The sequence below is a fragment of the Hyalella azteca genome, unplaced genomic scaffold (assembly GCF_000764305.2).
Source record: "Hyalella azteca isolate HAZT.00-mixed unplaced genomic scaffold, Hazt_2.0.2 contig665, whole genome shotgun sequence".
In the NCBI taxonomy this organism is placed as follows: Eukaryota; Metazoa; Arthropoda; class Malacostraca; order Amphipoda; family Hyalellidae; genus Hyalella; species Hyalella azteca.
Window position 1 is genome coordinate 26,893 of NW_025931004.1, and position 22,358 is coordinate 49,250.

Genomic DNA, 22,358 nt, shown 5'->3' on the forward strand with positions numbered 1-22,358 from the left:
TTTAAAGAAGTCAAAATTCTAATTGACTTTGAATAATTTATTTGTCCATCATTTATTATGTACCTACTAATTATGTTACGATCGATCTCAACCCAAAAGAAAAGGAAGGGTAGCCCAATGATTATATGGCGCAGGCTGGCTCAGCGGTTACCGTTACAGTACACAGATTAACAAAATTAGAGCAGTGGCAACAGGCCATGGGACTATTTCTTCAGTGCCGACACTTCTATTCTATTCTAGACATAGGGCCAAGACATAGGCCATGGGCCTATGTCTTCAACGCCGACACTAGTGTTTTACGGGTTCGACTCCAGCTTCCTGTGACAGTTATAGCCCACATCAGGCTATCAGCCAAGTGGACACGGGGCAGTTCAGCGAATCGCGAATGGAGCTGCGAGTTGCGGTTCCAGACCCACAGCAATGAGCAAACTGAAAATTCTGCAAAGCTCAATATCGGCGACAGTCCTATCCTGTGGATAGCCAAAACTTTAAAGCTGCCATCGCAATTCTATTCTATTCGCAACCCATGGCCTAGGTAGTACTGATGGCAACTTCCATTCCCGTGTCGTTAGATACTAAAACTAAAAGCCATGCTAAAAGCATTGACGGCGAATAATGTGTCCGTAATCAATGAGTTCAAAATTGAACAAAAAGTCATGGCGAGACGAGGTTTTAACTTCCATCTGCTGTACTTCTATGAATAATTAATATACATTCACAGTCGAGTTAGCGTTAGTAGACCATGCTTTAACAGCATAAGTTGATCGCAATCGATGAAGGGCACTACGTAGATAGTAAAAGATATTAGGCTCTTTTACATCCAATTAAAATTGTAAGTGAAATATTTAATTCGTTTAATTTAGTTTAGTGGCCAAATGTTTACTAGCGCTTCAGCTATTTAGCTATCTCGCACCGAAAGTCAAGATGAACATCACCATAGAGGTGGAAGGTCTCAATTATTCATCACCCACAAGGGGCGGAAAGGATCAGATGTCCAGCCCGCTGAAGCTGGCTCGAAAGAAGCAGCGTTAGCTAGCATCTCAAAGAGACGAAATGACAAGGAGGGACAGGTGAAAAGCAACAGAAACGAAGACACTCGAATAAGAGGTCGCTTACACGGCCGCCCGCACGAGAGAGACAGAGAAGGGAAATTAAGGAATCCTGCCTACATAATAACTTAACCCCACAACTGAAATCTACAGTCAGACACCACGAGCTCAGCGGTAGGGCGCTCAGGAACAATCCCCCTAGGAGCGCGAAATCCCATAGGACTTCTGACGAGCACAGACACCAGTCAGAAGTCCCCCCTGAGGGGTGTAAGTGAAATAGACAAAACTCTGAACGTAATAAGTATGAATAGATAATATATATATCTTGTATTATTTTGAAACAATTAAATATCACATGTACTACGGTACCCACACCAGTGGACCATTACGAATTTTAGCTCTCTTCATTCTCAGACCGCAGCTGGTTGCCGACGTGACCATTTTTTCATTCATCAGCAGGAAAAAAACTGATTTGTTTCATCGAGCTACCACTCATTACTAGCGCCAGAAGCAGCAAGTACCCCACTACATGAGGCCACAATCCCGATGATTAGTGGCAGTTAGTAGCTACTATAGACATACAACTACTAGCTAACTACCCGGTAGTGCTAGCCAATTGCACTGTGTTAACAAGCGCCTTTTGACAAGTACACCAGAGTGGTAAAGAATGTTTAAGAACTACATTAACAAATGAATTTGAACGCAAACAGAGACACGAATCATAAATGGATACGAGTATTTTTTTAATTAGAAATGTCAAGATGACAATGATGCCATCAATGATAAAGTTTGCTCCTAGCTGCTCCCCAAAAATTACGGTAGTAACTCCTGCCAGAAGCATGGGAGTCGAAACTCGCTCAGGGGTCTGCCCCAGCCCGCAAATACCGAGTAGCTAATAACGGTTGTTTTATACAGCAGAAACAAGGGATCGGAACGTAAAAATATTCATAAATGCTCGATGCAATAAAAGGCGTCGGAAATACGAATGACACTGAGAAATCTTTTTCAACTCGTACGGTACATCACATTTATGAAATAATTGAAAATGAGTTACTCGACACCCAGGCGTCAGGAATCACAGACTCAAAATAAATCGTCAAGAAAATTGAGAGGAGAAATTGCAGTGCACGAAGGCTTCATGCATCCGAGCATCAGTCGGTTTGTTCCATTGGTATGTGCCTCCATTGACACCCAACGTCCTCGCCACGGCATAAAAATGGAAGCACAAGCTACAGCAAAAAAATGTCTCAAGCATTTTTCAATTTGAGATTATTCAGAAATAACGTTATGCGGCACTGACAATTTGATGATTAAAATCTAAATTGTACTTGTATAAACAAACTGAATAAAGAACTATACTTTATTTAAAACGGGGGTACATAAAATGTTATAGTGAATAATATTGTAAAAGACTCATCATTATTAAGACTTTAAATAGATTGACTTCACAGGTATAAGCGTTAAGAATAGCTCAAGTTATTCAAGCCTTAATTAGATATAAAAATAGTACGAAAAATCCATGAATAAGAATGCGAATATAGAAATGCACATACAACAATAAAGCCTTTTTCATGAAAATTGGTAACAGGATATCAGAATACCTTTGAATAGATTGTCATTTCCCACGAAGATAGTATAAAAATTAAATCAAACAAAAGAATCCCAACACATGATATAAATTAGAACAACAATCTGTTTGATGTCAATACTTTTTCTGCATGTAAGGCACAGTCGAGATAACCCAATTTTCACTCCAAGAGTCTTTTTCTAAGTACAAGACATAATTTTGATCTGACATCTACAAAAATTTAGAAGCCAATATATACAATTTTTACACTGAAAAGAAAAGCTCTACATTAGCTTCATTTTTTTTTTGGAATACCATTACAAGTTTAAACCTGAAAATGTTTCACCATCACCAATTATCATCTCTGAGATTAAATAAAATTAGTCAAGTTGAAAAAAAAACAATAAAAACAGCTATAATAAGGGATATCATGGCTTTTCAAGTTTTGTGTAGAGGGTGTTTCAGACATAGTAGGGTAACTCCTTTCAAGCTGAATTCAAAACAAGTAAGACAGTCACATTATCTCATGGGAATGAACATTGGAATTAGAGAACAAAAAAAATGGAATGGGAATATTAAAGGGTTTAGTACCGTCAGAAAAAAATCGTAGTAAAATTTACCCAAAAAACAGGAACGAATATACATTGGAGTTGTCATGCATGTTGAAGTTGTCATACATACTACCAGAATCTACTTTTTAAAATCTATGCATGTTGCAAGATGTTCTTTAACAAACGGCCAGATTTTATTACTTTCAGTTCCATGGAATTGCTGAAGAATGCCAAGGTTCTTATAGTATTTTATGAGAGGCTCAGTATTGCGCTCATAATTCAGGAGGCGCTGAGCAACAGCTTCTGGCTGGTCATCTGGTCGTTGAATTAAAGGCTCACCAGTTTCATCATCAAATCCCTGGAAAACCAAATCATTTTTTAGGAATTATGATAATCACACAAAATTGCGTAGGTATTAACAGATAATTAAATTCATAGTATACTAGCAGATTAAGATAGCCATTTCTCAGTTAGTGAAGTCCAGAGCTGCCACAAGACTACATTCTATTTTAAATGTACATGTAATACTTTTCAATATTTAACAATTGTGATTATGCATTCAGAAAAAATTTCTATCAAGCCAAAAGAAAGTTTCATGGTGGTTACTAATTTTCTTTGCTGCAAAGCCAAGACACAGAGGACAACTTTTTCCAACACGATATAAAACAACTACTTAACTGCCCTTTAAAATTTCATGTTCTTTCTTTGAAATAAGTTATTATAAAGTACAAAAATAGTATCTTTCATCTTTGTTCATATACCCAATTATTTTCAGATTTATTTCTTTAAATTATTTTGTAATTCTAGAACACTTGACAAAGCTTAATCCTTCCTCCCCATTCTCATACATGCATTACTCTTAATTGATGCTTTTTTTTCAACGTTACAAATTTTTCTAATACCCACAGAAAAAATTCCAAGCAATAAAATGAGAGCTCAATATTATTCATTTCATTACTCTTCAGTATACTCTTAAACCAAATAATTATAGGCCTAATGAGGATACTGATGGCATCTAACACAGGAATAAATTGAAACATTGTCACCTATTATGAGGATCAGATGAAATATTATAGTATCCATGAAACATTAAAAAAAGCTCACTCTGTATAGTCTCAAAATTCTCTCAAAAGCTCACTCATTCAGAGATATATAGAACTACTTCTACACCTCATGCCATTGTATTTTTCTATACCAAGCTATACTTCTAGATAAGAGGAAGTTTTGGAATGAAAAAAAAATTTTTTTTGAAACCAAGTGGTCCAGTTGAATGCACTGTTAACTAATTGTTATGTTTCATTGCTTCTACTCCCCCTGGCGCTCACAGGTTTCTGAGGAGGATTGAACTCCGTGTTGTAGACCCTTCCTGAGGGCAGGTGCACCCACCGTCCTTTAATTCGATCTACTATGACTGCATGAGGTACTTCCAAACTCACAACAGAGTTAAGCTGTTGAGAAAAAGTAACAAAAGAAAACAAATAAATGAATAAAATTTGATGATTAAAATAATTAATCATAATTAAGCTAAAAGTTAATTTCGATTCTTTATTTTTTTGCTATTTATTTTACTTAATTATCAAAGTTTTAATAAAAATTGGTTCTTTATTAAAGTCATTACAAAACAATTTGAAAATTCACACTTAATTAAACTATCCCTTAATTTTAAGTCCTATAAATTTTACTTGATGCTGTAGTTGCAAAGCTTCAGCTTGAGGCTTGGTGCGAGGAAATCCATCAAGCAGCCATCCAGTCTTTACATCTGAGAGTGAATTGAGCTCACCACAAACAAGATTAACTACTATGTTGTCCGGTACAAGTCCTCCGCTGGACATGTAATCCTGAGCCAATAGTCCAAGTTCTGAAAAATTGCAAAATAAATTAATCTTTCAACTCTATTTTTTGGCTTTGAATTAAATTTTAGACTTTTTCTTATTATATTAAAGCTTTCTACAGAATTATATTAAAAAAAATAAATCACATTTACTCAATAGTCTAAAGCAATTCAATTTCTGATTACAGAAAGGGATGATTATAAGGACTTAGAAGAAATAAATCTCCCAATAATCTTTTCATTATTAAATTATTTCTCTAAAATAAAATCAACAATGCAGCTAATAATCCTTAGTAAATCCTATATAACATTTTTTGGCATATTTAATAAAACCAAAAAATCACAAACGTAGTGTTACAGTTAGTCTCTTTTCCACATCAAAATGTTCCACACACAAAAAAAATATTTTCAGGAGAAGACAAGAAGTTTCTGGCTGAATCTGGCAAGTGGCAACAACAGTTCAGAAGATCATGGATTGGAGTATTGTAATTTCCCATTCTGGTGAATTAGGTAGAGTGGTAGACTAAACCTATAGATAAAATAAGACAGAAAACCTGTGCTTGTAGTTGCTTCACCCTACCTTTTTTAATGTGCTTGCCAAATTTATTTTATCAAAAAATAGGGCAAATAGAACATTTTTGCTAATAATTTGTGAAACCTGACCATAAAAACAATGATTTTTATCTGCAATTTTGAGAATATTCAGATTTATATTCCTAATTTTATTGGGTACCTAATCTCTATGTAATTGTTATAAGTTTTTGAAAAAAACTTGAATTCCTAACTTAGGGATTGAGGAAAATTGATCTTAACTGGATGAGACCTCCTAACTTCTGCAGCTCATTGCCCAAATTAGGCTAGTAGGCCTAACTTGGGCTGCACCCACTGCTGCCTGCTGGCACTGCAGCAAGTAAAAGTTTGGCCTTTGGAGACATTGATAGATCTCAATACACAATTAATTTATTAACTGACTACTGAGTATAAATCCAGAATGGCTCATTATGGCCGGTTACCTGGTTCAGACTCTCAGTAGTACAGTAGAATGTATGTAGATTCTCGTGTGCTCTCACCTGTCTTTCTCATAACTTGTGCTCTCAGCAAATCACCCACAGATAAATGTTTCAGGCCAAAATCTCGAACAATCCGTGAAGATATTGTTCCTTTTCCAGAACCCGGAGCCCCCAAAATTGTCATTTTGAATAGATTAGAAGTCGACATGTTCTAATAATAGCTTTGATAACGACAGATACCTAATAGAAAGACTGACGGCAAGATGTTCGGTTTCTCTTAATCTGTACTTCGCTACGGAAATAAGAACGGAATTAGTAGACTATTCAACAAAAGAAATGTGACTTGTCAGATACATATAATTAATGCTAATTTATGCAAGCCAAATTATAGATAAGGCTAGTTTTCATTTGCATATATGAATCAATTCAAATAAAATTTACCCCTTCTTTATTCCATGACGCAGACCGCAGTGGTTACTCACGTGTTTGAAGAAAAACTCGATTGCATAAATAAACTGAAGCATTCCGACTCTTTTTTAGGTGTCAGACAAATTTACGGCCGGGCGCGCGGCCAGTCTCTCGGCCGGTCTCACGGTCAATCCCAAAATTGGAACTTATCTCCCAAACTAATGAACGCAGCTCGATGAAACTTGGTACACACATTCATTAGGACCTTAAGATGATGTTTAGCTTGTGAAATTATTGTCAATTTCACCTTCATTCGTGAGTCATACTGCAATTCGAGCCGGAGTTTACAGTGACCAAAAAATTCTTTTACACTACAGAACAGATTTGAACAAACTTTGACTATACATTCCTAACCTACCAACGGTGACGTTTAGCTCGTGACAATTTTTTCGGATACTTTTATTCCCTTTGTTTATTCCAGCCGAGAAGAGACGAGACAAGAAACTTTACACAATTAGAGATGAACATATGGAAATTTTTCAACTATTGTCTGATACAATCAATACCAAAATGAGACGAGATGATGAGGCGTCTCGGACAAAATAGTAGTTATATATCTTTTTCCTGTTGCATAATTATGTACGGAGAGAACGAGGCCCACCAGGTAATTCCTAATATAAAATTGAAATCCATGCGAATGCAAGCTAACTTGATGGCCAGTTAGAGCCTGTCATCACACCAGTTGAGTTGCCGTGCGGTTTCACAGCATTTTCAAAAAACTTTCAGCAGGACTCCAGAAACATCATTTTTAGATAGTACTCAGATCACGTAGCAGATACAGGACGTAGTTAATCAATCTCATCAGTCTTCTATGATTGTTTAGTTTAATTTTCAATCAGCACATATGGGAAATGTGTCTCATTCACGCACCAATGCGTGTGGTGAAGTTGAATGAAAGCTCATGATTGATTTCATACGAACTAAATATTACCTCATTCTGTGTGCTCGAACAGTGCTTTAGATGACGGAACTGCAATCATCGTGAATTTAAAAATCTTTTGACTTTGTTCATTGTTTCTTTAAGAACATAATGGTGTGGGGGTTTATGACTTACCACTCCACATTAACTGCGTTTAACTCCAATGAATCAGAGAATTTGAACGGCCTAGGTAGCTAACTTAAATTATTCACTAAAGACAGACAGAAACATAGTGATCGGCAGGACGAATTAGGTTGGTTAAAGCAAACACACAATTAATTGATTAGTTGATTTATTGGCTTAGCTCACGTGACCTGCTCGATGTGATGATGCAGGAGGAATTGGTAGCCCAGGCAGAAGGTGCAGGTCGACGGGTCACCGTGGTTGCGTGGTGAGCAGATTTACGCGTGGTTGCGTGGTGAGACGTTGTGGACGTTATGCGATGCACGTTGTGAGGTTGACGAAGTTAACTGACCGTGCGCGTTGAGAGTTCACACGAAATTTCACTGAACGTGCGTTGATGCAACTCACAGAGTATGTCTAGCGAAAGTGTTCACTGAATATAAGTTAACTGAATGAGTTAACTGAATAAGTTCACAGCAAGTGTTCACTGAATATAAGTTAACTGAATGAATTGCCTGAATGAGTTAACTGAATATTCGCGGAGAAGCGTCTGCACACAGGAACGGCGTAGGAGCGCGACATGATGGCGGCGTGCTTGGCGGGAAAATGCTGGCTTGGGACGCCGAGGTTCCCGGCTGCAGGGCGCAGGGTGCGGGTTGTGGATTGACGCCAGTTGCATGTTGTCTTGCGTTGCAGGAAAGAGGCTGTAGGTTGCCGGTGCTGGGTTGCCGAATGTTAGCCGATGTTGTGATACTGCGAAATAAGGCAATGTTAATACACTATTCACATTTCACGACACCATTTCACAAATGAGCAAAAGCCACGTGAGCTATGTTCATAAAAAATACGTTAATTTAATTACTCAACTTGCAATAACTCCGACTTCTGAACTAACTTTACTCTTACACTTAACACATTGAATGAGTGCTATTCTACGGCAGAGTTTATAAGTTTGAGAGCTTACGCGAGATGTTGTCCGCTCGAAGTCAGAAGGCAAATAGACCATTAAGACTTAGAGAAGCTATAAAGGAAAGGAGACGTCGGCTGTTGCCACGGCGGGAGAGAGATTTCTCTGAACTATTCTTACGATGATTTTCTACTTATTAATACGATAAGTGAAAGTAATGTAATAAAAGTACTGTTACGAGTATTCATATCAATTTTAGTATGAGAAACATAAAAATTAGTTCTACGTAGCGAGATATGATTTACATAAAATTAGTTCTATGTAGCGAGGTATGATATGCGTAATTTAGTTTTATGTAGTGAGATCCGCTACAATGGCTTCAAGCAGCTCGTGTGGATGAAAACGTTTGAATTGGAAACATAAATCGGAAAACGTTTGAATGCAAGGAATCCAGAGACATGTGAGCGCGAAGTTCTTGATTTCTAGGAAATATAGGTAAACATAGCGTTGGCTTATGAAATATTCTATTAGGTACATAAATTCATGATACAAATAATGTGAAGAGAGTCAAACTCAGGATAATAAACTAACATTCGGGCAGGGTGGCCCATTGGTTAAAGTTCGTACCAAGATTGGCGCAGAGAGGCGCGGGTTCGATCCCAGCTCTGTGCGCCAGTTTCTGGTCAGTATCGGCAAGGAGGCCGGGCGGTTAAGCACAGCAGAATTGTAGCAGTGAGTTGCGAGTTCGAGACCGCAAAATGCTATGAATGTTCTGCGATGTTAGGAATCGTCGACAGGCCTACGGCCTTCTAAATACTGAAACCGCTATTATTATTATTATTATCATTATTATTATTATTACTATTATTATTATTATTCTTATTATTATTATTTTTATTATTATTATTATTATTATCTTTATTATTAATATACAAATACCACTCGGCAGACTACCTGACAAAACGATAAGTAATGAATACCGGTATCTGGAACCTGAACGTAACGTAAATTTGGTGGAGTAGATCACTCCGATTCACCCAACTTTAAAGAATATGAGACGATAGGAAACGTCTCTCTCTCTATATATAAAATGTATATTTTTAAAAATCCCTATTTAATCATGCAGTACTTCAAGTTGCATGGAAGAAAGCGGGTATAATTTTTCTTGAAGCAAATCGCTCCTACGTATGTTACTTAATATCTCACACACGTTCCTTAACTTCGGGCTCCGCAGCCTTCAAATTAACTTATCGACTTATGTAACCATTATGGTAATTTCCTCAATTACAGTACGCAGTAGATGCGAGCCCAGAATACAGATTGGTCAGTTGGTCAGTTGGATGGTTTTGAAAGTACGCTTTTAGCTAATTCTTACGTACGAATGTTTTGATAATGCCAAAATTAGGGTGTACTTACGTAACACGTAACTTTTTTCTCGGAAGTACAAAACGTTACGATTTTTGATAATACGGCTCGAGCTGGACCACGATGACCAATTTTCAGAGATTCTCATTGATTAATGTCGCAACATTTGAGGCTACGAGAATATTTGTATTTATGCTGAGTTTCATTCTCGTTACATTATTTTTCTCGTGAATTCATGTAGATACTTGAAATCCCTCGTGTGTAACTGACTCAATAACAGTATTCGAAAGTATCCGGTAGTATTCACGATGATTCAATATTATTCTGGAGTAAATAACTTCACGTATACCAGTGTCTTCCTCAAGACGTACGGCACACACACGTCTGTTGCTCTTCACTTCAATAATATTTCTTCATTGGTTGTTCCCTTGTGCTACCTGGATTGAGGATAAACAAAACCATCATTATTTTCCATTACTCCTCCGCATCAGCAGACAGGGAATAGTGATAACATCGTCGTCGCTCGGCTAGATATTCTTTTCATCTGTCTACTGCGGATTTGATCTCCACAGGACGAAGAACAATAACTTTTCCTGTTATTACCCCATATCAGATTTATGTACCTTAATAATTAATGTGAAGAGAAATTCATTATCTTATAATTATAGTTATATTATATCGTTATATCGTTAGTAAGTTATATTAGTTATATTATATCGTATCGTTATATTATATCGTATCGTTATATTATATCGTTATAAGGATATTATTAGTGTATTAATCACATAAAGTGCGTACATACACATTTAATAATGAGCTAAAATTAAGATGCCTCTGAACAGTCGTTCACCTTTAACTTAATTTTACGTCAGAAGACTTAATATTTTCGATTTAATTTTTTATTCACACACTAAAGGAGTACTTTTTGGTGCTACAATGAGAGAGGAATAAAGTAAAACACTCAAACATTGCCGGACTTGAGCCATTATATACATTAGAACCAGGGTCACAACTGCTTGGATCACAACCAGGCGATTTACACATTAGAATTAAGGCTCTGTAACTAGACTCCTGAGTTTAGTGCTTTTGTTTATTCGAGAAGATTTGAGACAATTAGAAATCATAATATACGTTTAAAAATTACTTTTTAAAGACAACACTTCTAAAGAATCCAGTGTCTCCAATGTTGCAGATGTACAATAAATTTCTCATTTTCTTTTCGTATATTAAAAATAATTAGATTTTCAATTTTTTAGTATATAAGTTTTTTATTATATAATTTTTTCAAAATATTTATGGTCAATTTATTCATGCATTGCCTCCGACTTCACACAAGTGTGCAAAATTTTAGGTCAATCGGACAGGTAAAACGGTGTCAAATATCAGTTATAAGATTTTTGTAGGTGACAAAATTGTTTCTTTTTCAATTTTTTAATATTAAAAAAATTTTAAATTCTAAATTCATTTATTTTGATATTTGATTCATGCATTGTCTCCAACTTTACGCAAGTTTGCAAAATTTCAGATCGATAGGATAAGTAGAAGTGTGTTAAATTTCGATTATAAGATTTGTAGCAGACAGACAAACAGACAGACAAACAAACAAACAAGAAGTGAAGCTAAAGAGAAGTGTTGTTATAATAAATAATAAGCGTTTAAAAATTACTTTTTAAAGACAACACTTCTGAAGAATCCAGTATCTCTGATTTTACACATGTACAATAATTTCTAATTTATGTTTTCAAATATTAAAAGCAAGTATTGTTCAAATTTTTTTAATATATAAAAATTTTCAAAAATTTCAAAATTACTTATTCTGTCAACTGACACATATACATTGTCTCTGATTTTATGCAAGTTTGTAAAATTTCAGATCGATTGGATAGGTAAAAATGTGTTAAATATGGATTATAAGATTTGTAGCAGACAAAATTATTTGTAAATTTTTCTTAATATTGAAAATTTTTTTGTACTTTTCAAAATTATTTATTCTGTCAATTGATTCATGCACTGTCTCCGACTTTACGCAAGTGTGCAAAATTTCAGATCGATTGGAGAGGTAGAAGTGTGTTAAATATCGATTATAAGATTTGTAGCAGACAAACAAACAAACAACAAGAAGTGAAGTTAAAGAGAAGTGTTGTAATAATAAAATAATATACGTTTAAAAATTACTTTTTAAAGACAACACTTCTAAAGAATCAAGTGTCTCCAATGTTAAAGATGTGCAATGAATTTCTCATTTTATTTTCGAAAATGAAAAAAATTAATTTTCACAATTTTTTAATATATAAAATTTGTTTCAAAATTATTTATTCTGTCAATTGATTCATGCATTGCCTCCGACTTCACACAAGTATGCAAAATTTCAGATCAATTGGACAGGTGGAAGTGTGTTAAATTTCGATTATAAGATTTGTGGCAGACAAACAAACAACAAGAAGTGAAGTTAAAGAGAAGTGTTGTAAAAAATATGGACAATTTTCAACTATTTTCTGTGACAATACCAAGATGAGTCATCTCGGACAAAATAGGAGCTACATCTTTTTCATTGAGCATAACCATGTACGGACAGAATGTGGCCCACCAATTCATACTAATATAAAATTTAAATAATTAAGTTTTAGACATTTTAAGAATATTTTGTCATTTTTCAACTTTTTCATGTATTTTACGCTAACTTGAACACCAGCAGGTAGAACCCGTCATCACTCCAGTTGTTGAGTTGCCGTGCAGTTTCACAGCATTTCCAGAAACATCATTTTTAGATATTACTCACATTACGAACCAGATACGAGACCTAATGAAATTTTTCAGTCTTCTGTGATCATTTTTTTACAACACTTCTCTTTAACTTCACTTCTTGTTGTTTGTTTGTTTGTCTGCTACAAATCTTGTATTCGAAATTTAACACACTTCTACCTATCCTATATCGCTCTGAAATTTTGCACACTTGTGTAAAGTTGGAGACAATGCATGAATCAAATGTCAAAATAAATGAATAAAAAAAATTTAATATTAAAAAAAATGAAAAAATAATTTTGTCAGCTACAAATCTTATAACTGATATTTGACACACTTTTACCTGTCTAATTAATCTGAAATTTTGCACACTTGTGTGACGTCAGAGGCAATGCATGAATCAATTAATGGAATAAATAATTTTGAAAAAATTCATATATTTAAAAAATTTATATGTTAAAAAAATTGAAAAATTAATTTTTAATATTCGAAATTAAATGAGAAATTCATTGTACATCTGTAAGATTGGAGACACTGGATTCTTTGGAAGTGTTGTCTTTAAAAAGTAATTTTTAAACGTATATTATTTTATTTTCAATTAGCTCATATGGGAAATTTCGTCTCATTAAACACACCAATTTTTTTAAATTGATTTTAAGACTTCGGGTATGATGAGATCACACCTCCCAGTCTGAGCACAATTTGATTTTTCTCTGAGCCTTTCTTTCTCTTGCCAACAGTCGTTCACAGATTAATTTCTAGCTCACTCTCACCAGCCGGTGGTTGTTGTGTGAGAGAAGAGATAAAAGAATTAGTTACTGGGCGTCTTCATAGGGTGTTTAACATGCTGCAGCTTAGCAGGTATAGTCCCAGCCGACGAATTGCTGCTGTGCGTATTTTCTGAGGGATATCTCCTCCACCAAGAGCTGACACAAGGTCCCAAGGAAGTGAAAGATTTTCCAAGTTGGAGCGAAACTCCCACCTCTGGTTTGTGTAGAGCGAACAATGCAAGATGAAATGATTAATAGTGTCCTCGACATTGCATGTAGGACACATGCTTTAATTGGACAAATTGAAACGAGAAAAATGACTTATTACTATACTATAGCTTTAATTGATGAACGCAGTTGATTCAAGTCCGCAATACTGATGAGAACGAAATGTTTGGGGCTAGCTAATGAAAATGTATACTGATGTCGCACTCTGGTCATTTGTTTATTGTAACTGTTACTTTTAAAAATTCTCAATCAGCAGCGATCTGGACAGCAAGGACGGATTTTCAAAGATACTCATGAATTAATGTCGCAACATTTTAAGTGCGTCGAGAATATTTGTATATATGCTGAGTTTGATTCTCTTCGCAATATTTTTCTCGTGAATTCATGTAGAGACTTGAATTTCCATACAGATTTGTGAGGTGGAACTCTAATTCTGAAACATCAAGTCACCGGTGCACTGGTGTCGCGGATTGTTTAAATTATCACATCCTCCCATTAAACATTATTAAATTTTCCATCCATGCGAATGTTGCATTATAAGCTATAGTATAATTTTACGAATAATAGATAAATTGTGCCACAGTTCTAAATTTACGATAAGTCTAGTTATGTCGTATAAACCGCTAGGATAACGATCACACAGATTATATTATATAAATATAACATCTGTAAATAGATTATATAACTTCTGTTGCACGATTATGTATTAGGTCATCAGTTGATTGGTATAGTTGAGTTCTGGGCCATATTAGTATTTCTCCCGAAAAATTGAAAAAGTTAAAAATTTGTTACGTAGTGCGAAATGAAATATCCTCGTAAATAATTGAACGTCGTTTTCGTCAGAGAATGGTTCAAATTCGCTGTCGACCTACTGAAAGAAACGAAATGTTCATCCTATAATATAATGTGCTTGAATATTTCTTGGTGAAGTTAGGACTCGACAGGGCTGAGACAACGCACCGAATATCCATGAGAATCAATCCTTGTTCTATCTTGGTCACACCTTCACTATCTTTTGTTTCTGGATTTTTTTTTGGAAATGTCCCTTTCTAGGGAAATATTTAAAAAAAAATTAATCAGCTGGACATGCCTGCATGAGTACTTATTAAGCACCAATACAAAAAGTTTTCTATGATCAAACCTGTCATATTATGCAGTAAACGTAGTTATGCACGCATGTTCTTGAATCGTAAGACTTCTGCGTGGTGACCTCATTGAAGTGTACAGAGATACTCATGGTTTGTACACGAGCCCAGATCAGGCAAGAGCTCTCATCATATATATATGAGAGCTGACACACTTTCTCATCAACCGGTCCGACAAATTTGAATAAAATCCGTTCATTATTGACGGATTTATGAAGGTTTGAATTGAAAATGAAGTTAGGTTTTGCATTCGAGTTCGCAGGCGGGGTTGCAGGGGAGTTCGCTGAAGTGTCGATTCGGTCATCAGAGAGAGGGAGCAGTCACATTATTCCAGCGTGTGTAATAAATCTCACACAACTAGGATCACGAGCTAAACATCACTTGGCTATAATGATTATGTGTACCAAGTTTTATCGAGCTACGTCAAGTAGTTTGGGAGATACTCTATGCTCAGTGATTTTGGAGTCCGGCCGTAAATTTGTCCGAGACGTGATTTCCGATCTGATAATACATATTTATATTGTCTTACGATCTAATATAAAAATCTGCATGAATTCGACTGGGAAATTAACGTAGAGTTAACATAAAAATTGACTTATCAGCATTTTAGCTCTTTCCCATCGGTATAACAGCGATATTATCGTAAATTTATTAAATTTAAATAATTAATTAAAATACGTGACTTAAACGAGAACAACGTGACATGCCTTTTTCCAATATTTTAGTTTTTTAAAATTGATATTTATATTCTGATAAACTCTCCGCAGCTATAGAACCAACCATAAATTTCCCAGCTGTAACGTTTACGAAGCAGCGTGCTGCGTGAGCCGTGAACGGGGGATTCCATTGCCGGCGATCATCGAGTAAACATCTCTGGTGTCGCTCTCGCAAGATTTATGATCTATAACTGGCGAAATGAAAACCAGCAAGCGTCGCAAAAAAGAAGGCAATACATCCTGGTCCTCCCGCTCTTCCGACGATGAAAGCGTTGCATCGGAACCTTTATCTTCTGGACAACCGGTAAGAAAACATTCTACCTTGGAAGTCGAAGCTCATGTACCCCCACTATTCTTACATCGCCAAGAGATATTATGTAAATACTTTTATCGCATTATCCAACTCCCTGCATGCTCTATAACAAATGACATCTTCCAAGCAGTCCATCACAACCAGCCCTCCCCATGCTCACGCTCAATTCTGCCTCCCTTCACTCTTAATGCCAAGAACATGCTCGCAAAATTTAATCTTCCTATTCCCCCCCCACGCAGGTACCCGCTCATCTCACCTCTCCCACCTTGGTTCAACACCAAAGACTGTATTTTTACTAATTTCACACTGTCCCCGGTGACGTCCCTCTCCTCCAGCAATGCTATTCAGATTTTCAGGGATCTTCTACAGACAAAATTTATGGGATTCACGGCTGCGTATACTGATGGCTCTCATGTGCAGGAACCTGCAGCCTCCACCTCAGCTGCCGTTGTGATACCAGCCAGGGGGGTAGCCCTCAGCTGAAAGCTGCGCCCTGAGGTGCAGGTCCTTGAGTCTGAGCTCTTTGCAATCCATGAGGCACTGCACTGGGCTAGAAGCAACCTCAGAGACTCTGAAAGGTATGTCATCTTTACTGACTCCCTGAGCTCTCTACACTTGATTGTAAACAGAAGACCACAAAATCTTGTCCCTCTTGTCTTTAGAATACAAGAAAAACTAATCTCCCTACTGCTCTCACATGACATAAAGCTTCAGTTTGTGCCTGGTCACCATAGTATTGATGGCAATGAGGCTGCCGACCGTGCGGCCTCTGAAGCCCACTTGCTCCGGTACCGTACCGTTACTCCAATTTATGTGGAAGAAATGGTAAGGTCTCTTCGACATAATGTTTTAGAATTCTGGCAGGAAATGTGGATTAGAAATGTGCATGAAACAGGAAAGGGCCTGTTCCTCACTAAAGTGAGAGACAGAGTTGGTCTTTGGCCATGGGCGGCCAACAAGAATCGAAATGTTGAAACTGCCCTTGCCAGGTTGCGCCTGGGGCATGCGGGAGTCAATTCGCACCTTGCACGCTTTAACTTGTTAGACAGTCCTGATTGTTCATGCAGGGCTGATGCTGAAACAATAGAACATATGCTTATCCACTGTCCGCTCCATGGGTTTGCCCGGAGCAACCTGGCTCGCTCACTTGCTGCACTCAATGTAAATCTCTCGCTCAAAAATTTGCTGGGGGGAGGCCCCTTCTCCCCAGAAACTCAGAGTGCACTTGTAGAGGCTGTTTCCACCTACCTTCTCTCTACCAACAAACTGAAATCAATGTAGCTTCCTTGAGCAATGTATTTCATGGTTGAACTGTGAAGATAACTGTGAAGCTCCACTTAAAAATCACTTTGGCAAATATAACTCAAAACCCTGTCGTGGGGCCACATTGGACTGGTCTTCAGAGGCTCCCGCAAATCTGAAACGAAACGAAACGAAACCGTGAACGGAATCCTGATGCAGCCACGGTTGAATTGAGGACCTGGGAATTACCAAAATTGAGAGCTGTGTCCTTTCTTAGAGATTGTTTTGTGCATACTTCATGTGAGTTTTGAACCAAATAAATTTAGTATTATTATATTTTCCTAGTATCAAATTTTTGTACTCGGCTGAAATTATACGATATTGCCTGCATCATGCATGAGCATGACGAGGCTGACGTCATGAAGTTTGGAAACGTTGTGTGGTCACGCCGTCACGGACTCATGGAGATTTGAAAGTGACAAAAATTTAATCGAGAATGTTCAAAGACGTGCAACAAGGATAATTCCAGGATTGAAGCGTTGATCTTGAAGGACAAGTTGTCAAGTTCTATGAAGTATGAAGAAAGATTAAAGACTATGAAGCTTCCAAGCCTCTGTTATCGACGTCTGCGTGACACGGTGACAGCGTGAGGACTTCATTGAAGTATACCTTATACCTACTCACCATCTCATGGTTTATACAAGGTCCCAGAACTTTACTCACGCCGCACACGGTCGCAGGACGCAGACTGTTGACCAAAACTCAGGAAAAAGGGTATGAAGCATCAGAATCATCTGACTGACCTGATTTCTGACCTGCAGATCATGTACATGTACCATACTGTGTCAGTGAGTACAGTCATAGTGACAAACCACAGATTTTTTAGAATCCATTCATTTTTAATTTCCTCATTTACTCACGATTTAAACTAATTTTTAGGTAGCTAATAGGTATCAGTATCAAGGATACTTTACTGGTCTATATATGTCATATGGGACTCAAAAATGAACTTGAGGTTGAGGGAGAGTCTAAAAAACTCGCTGCTTTGCCACTATGGTCACTTTGCCGTACTGACGTACACACACCCAAACATGCACACAAACATCGTAATATTTTGCATACAAATTTTCAGATGTACGTAATCGGTTAAAATGCATGAATATCATGCATAAAAACACCGCAATATATTGCACACCTACATGCTCTTACATGTCAAGGTTAAAATAAAAATATAACATGCAGAAAATTTCCTCAAGAAAGTTTGATTCTAGCTTCTAAGTGGAAAAAAACACTGACGTAATCTGTCTGATTATTTTTGCAGGCTTCAATACATATGATGGTTGCGTTGTCCCGGGCTGAACATTTTACATCCGCCGCTCATAATGCGCTGTTGGGGTCCGGGTTTTAGTCAGTACCGCAGTCGTATCTTGTCGGCTCTCGCTAAGTCGCTTGTTGGCAGTCGTCAGAAGTTTATTGTGGAAGAGTCCCATTAGTTGGCAGTCGTTGAAAAAGATAAATGACCTATTATTTTCGCTCGAAAGTCGTTGTAAAGTAAAAAAATTGGTCGAAAACTTCAGCGAAAGTCGTTGAAATTCCAACGACTATTGCCACTGTAGGAGACCTGGGACGTACTATCAACTTATCAAGAGACTACGAGAGTCGATATTTCCTTCACTAGGCTGAGCAGTGCGAGTGTGCGACTGAGTGCGTAGGGACGCAGTATAGACCCCTACATAGCCCTTGCCCACAATTCAATATCTATTCCTTTCCAGTTTCCGCTTGTATTCACTCTAGAGGGCATATTAGCCTGTGTGATTAAGTGCCTAAAGCCATCGGTGTCATTTCCTTTCCTGGATATGAATCAATCAGCCAACTGACATCAAGCCACCGAAGTAACAGCCGTGGGCAAATAGCCAAACTGTTGCGTGCTTGTATTTAACACAGCCTGGCGTATTTGCGGCTTTTGAAAATAAGTGCCCGACATAACAGCGCCTTTACGTCAAAGCCACTGCTTCATGGCACTCTACTCCACAGGCTAAAGCGCAAACCGCCGTCCCTATAACGCCATGCCCCGGCTCTCCCCCTTCCCAGCCAGCAGAAGGCTTTTCTCGTTAACCGATCAGTAATGCGCCTGGCGCGATGGAGGGACCTAACCTAACCTAACCCAACCAAACCTAACCTAACCTGGCGCACAACTGATCAGCAATTGAAGAAAGCCTTATGGCTGTGAAGGGGGAGAGCCGGGGCATGGCGTTATAGGGACGGCGGTTTGCGCTTCTGCCCGTGGAGTGTGGCGGGATTACGCCAGTCCTGCAAATAGCAGAGCAGGTTTTCGGTGATCTGGCATGGTCTGCGGCTAGTAAGGCTTACGGCGTTAGTAAAGAAGTGATAGTATGGGGTAAAATTCTGTGGAGTAGGACCTGTTGACAATTGACTATTTGATTCAGCAGGCTGTGGAGTGAGGTAGGTGTTGCTTAAAGTTGGTGTGGGAAGATGACTCAGTTACCTACAGCTTCTTGGGTGTGAGCTGAGTTTAGTTATTGCATTATAGTGTAGGCGTTGGCGCCAGGGCTTGTTTACGAGCTAAATTTGTGGTTTAGGGCTGTGCTCCCAGTGCGTACAGGCAATGGCGCATGGTGCGCGATGGCGGCGTTAGAGCGAGAGCCCATTTGGCTTACTTTAAATTATCTGATACAGTGATATTGATAGTCCTATCTCAGGCTCTCTGAGAAATATCTGTGGGGACAGTGGGGTGTGGGCCTGTGGCCTAAGGCTTATGTATCCCCTGAAGCTGAAGGCTGAATTTTGCTGAAACTATATAGCATTTACTATTACTAGCGCTGCTCCATTCATTGCCCTCAGCATGCTCCTGCCAGAGCCAATTTAACACATTAACTTGTGTGAAAAACCGGGAAGCCTGCCGAAGACCACCACTGCCCTGGATGTAATGGACTATCATGACTCCTGCCCTCCGGAACGTAGCCTTCAACACTTCTGGAAAATCATATAGGCAGCCGAAAGCCACCAGACAGAACGAATCAATTGAATTAGACCAATCAGCCCTCAGGAGAAACAGCCGGCTATCGAATGGCCTAGCGTCATCCGCCGTACCGCGAAAAAATTGTACACCACTCGGACGTAGCGCGCCGGAGCCTTGCAGCGAATGTGATATCCGCCACCAAGCCGTCCGTATCTAGGCAGTGCTTCGAACCAGCCCTTGGTCGAATGCCCGCGGGTCGAACGCTCCAGCCGAGTGCTAACCCAACCTAACCTAACCTAACCTAACCTGACTCAGCCAGTCGCACGGCTCTTTTGACCGACGGCCTGGTGGTGCACGGCAGGTTTTATGCGAGGCCGGAGGTGGGCAAATCCAAGTGGTCGCAGGCTGTTGCGCGCAAGTTGCAATTCGAGCGGTGGCCAGGGTATGAAGTGATGCTTCGACGCAACGTTCAGGGGTGGACAGCCATTTGACCCTAGTCTATTCGACCTCGTGTCTGGGGGGTGTGGAGCTCAAAATATTCAAAGCAGAAGGATGTCAATGATCGGTTACGGATAGCAGATTCCATTCACGGCTGATTGGTGGATGTCCGGAAAGATCCAAGGCGTTCGATTCAGGGCTTATTGGTGTACAAAATTTGTGGTGCACGGCTGCGTTCCCTGAAAAACCAAGTTAATTTCTCAAGACCAAGCATGAAAACTACCATTAGGGCCACAGGTCCGCAACTAGAGATGTCATGCCATTTCTGGTGACTGGGAGTTGAGATTTCCACCAGATGAATTACAGATTACCTCCTATCTAATTGTTGATAAAAGTGTACAATCGGGACAAGAGATTCCAATATATTGAGAATTTGTCATATTGGAGCCACAAGATTTCAGAAACAAATAGTAAAATTCCAATCCTGCTCAAGAATAGAGCTATTATGTAATTTTCTGAGCTGCTAGATTCCTGATAAAGATAGATGAATTAGCCTAGCTCTATGTAATTTGTTATAAAACTGCATGATTTCTTGATTGGGCCAGGACTGCTCATGCTCATGAGAGTTGAAATAACTCCCTAAGTAGAAAAATTTCAATCTAGGGTAAACGCGGTATATTCCGACAATGTGGGTAATTACAACACCTCTCTAGTTTTTCCTTTATATTAAGCTTTGTTTTAGTTCCATGCGTTTGTTGATGGATGAAATAGTGACGTCATACATTTGCGCGTCAAACTACTGCCAAAACACTAGGTCTGGGCCATCTAGCGGGAAAATGTTGAGATCCAAAGAGAGACGGTGCATGCCACCCAATGAGATCATTGAAAAATGTGTTAAAGTTGACAGTTGACCTTGCTCTACCAAATAGTTATAAACTCTTTGTGTGGAAAGAATATTATGGTTTGAGACTTTTAAATACGTCTGTGAATATATTAGGAATCCTTCAAGTATACCTGTATTTGCTGATTTCAAGTGGTAAATAAATTAATAGATGATTAAGTTGAGAAATGGATTTAGACACATAAAAATAATTCCAACACAACTTAAATTGGACACACACAGCTCGTTCCAAGCTGTGTGCAAAAATTATAATTTTCTTAATTAAAAGCTTAATAACTGTTAATTAAAAGCCTAATTAAGTAGTGCTCAATATTCAATAGCGTTCTAATTCAAAGCGTGTTGTATTCCAATGCAGCTCACACAGCAATTGGAATTCAAACACGTGGATGTTGGAATTACGTATTAGTACAATTTGAAGCGTGGTCGGAATAAGTCTCACCACACGCCGAATATAGTCACACACAATGTCGGAATATAGGGATTTGGTAGGTTTGCATTCTAAAGGCTTTTAAATAAATATGGCAACATTTTGTGACGTTTCATTGTTGCTGGTGCGTCGTGCGGTGTTTTGAGAGTCACGTGAAGCAAACAGAATTCGAGTAACGCATACAGTTTTTTATAGTTTTTCATTTCTCGATGCGTCCTTAATGTGTCGGAATGTACCGCGTTTACCCTAGTCCCTGACAGTTGTTGAGTGAGCCTTATCCCTTTAGCGGGCAAGCATTGAAATATCCAGAAATTAAAATTTCAGAAACCATTTCAATAAAGTAAGAAGTATTATACAAAATATTTATTTCTATGTATTTTTGCAAATTTTGCCCATTAAGGGTTTAAATGGCACTTGAAGAATTTATTAAATGTGGTTGGTGCACAAAATTTTTCTTTATAATTGAAATTCAGTTTATACAAATGAAAAATTAGAAACATAACAATATACTAATTTACTTAAATTTAATCAAGTTACCAAAATAAATAAATATATATATTGATACTTCCACCTTATGAAGAAAATGCGGAAAGAGTGCCAATTCCATTGTTCGAGTCAAAACCTTCATTTAAATGCTCATATTTCAATTTGTGGACTTTGCAGCTG

The 22,358-nt window shown here is 38.0% G+C and overlaps 1 protein-coding gene across 1 annotated transcript; it reads right to left on the reverse strand.

Moving 5' to 3' along the window:
• Positions 1-2,395: 2,395 nt before the first annotated feature.
• LOC108681311 (GTP:AMP phosphotransferase AK3, mitochondrial) lies at positions 2,396-6,274 on the reverse strand. The gene is made up of 4 exons (XM_018170333.2): positions 6,069-6,274; positions 4,850-5,025; positions 4,493-4,615; positions 2,396-3,525 (listed from the first exon to the last, which is right to left on the reverse strand). Exons 1-4 carry the CDS (start codon positions 6,214-6,216, stop codon positions 3,307-3,309), a joined length of 666 nt encoding a protein of 221 aa, XP_018025822.1. The 5' UTR covers positions 6,217-6,274; the 3' UTR covers positions 2,396-3,306.
• Between the last annotated feature and the right edge of the window lie 16,084 nt (positions 6,275-22,358).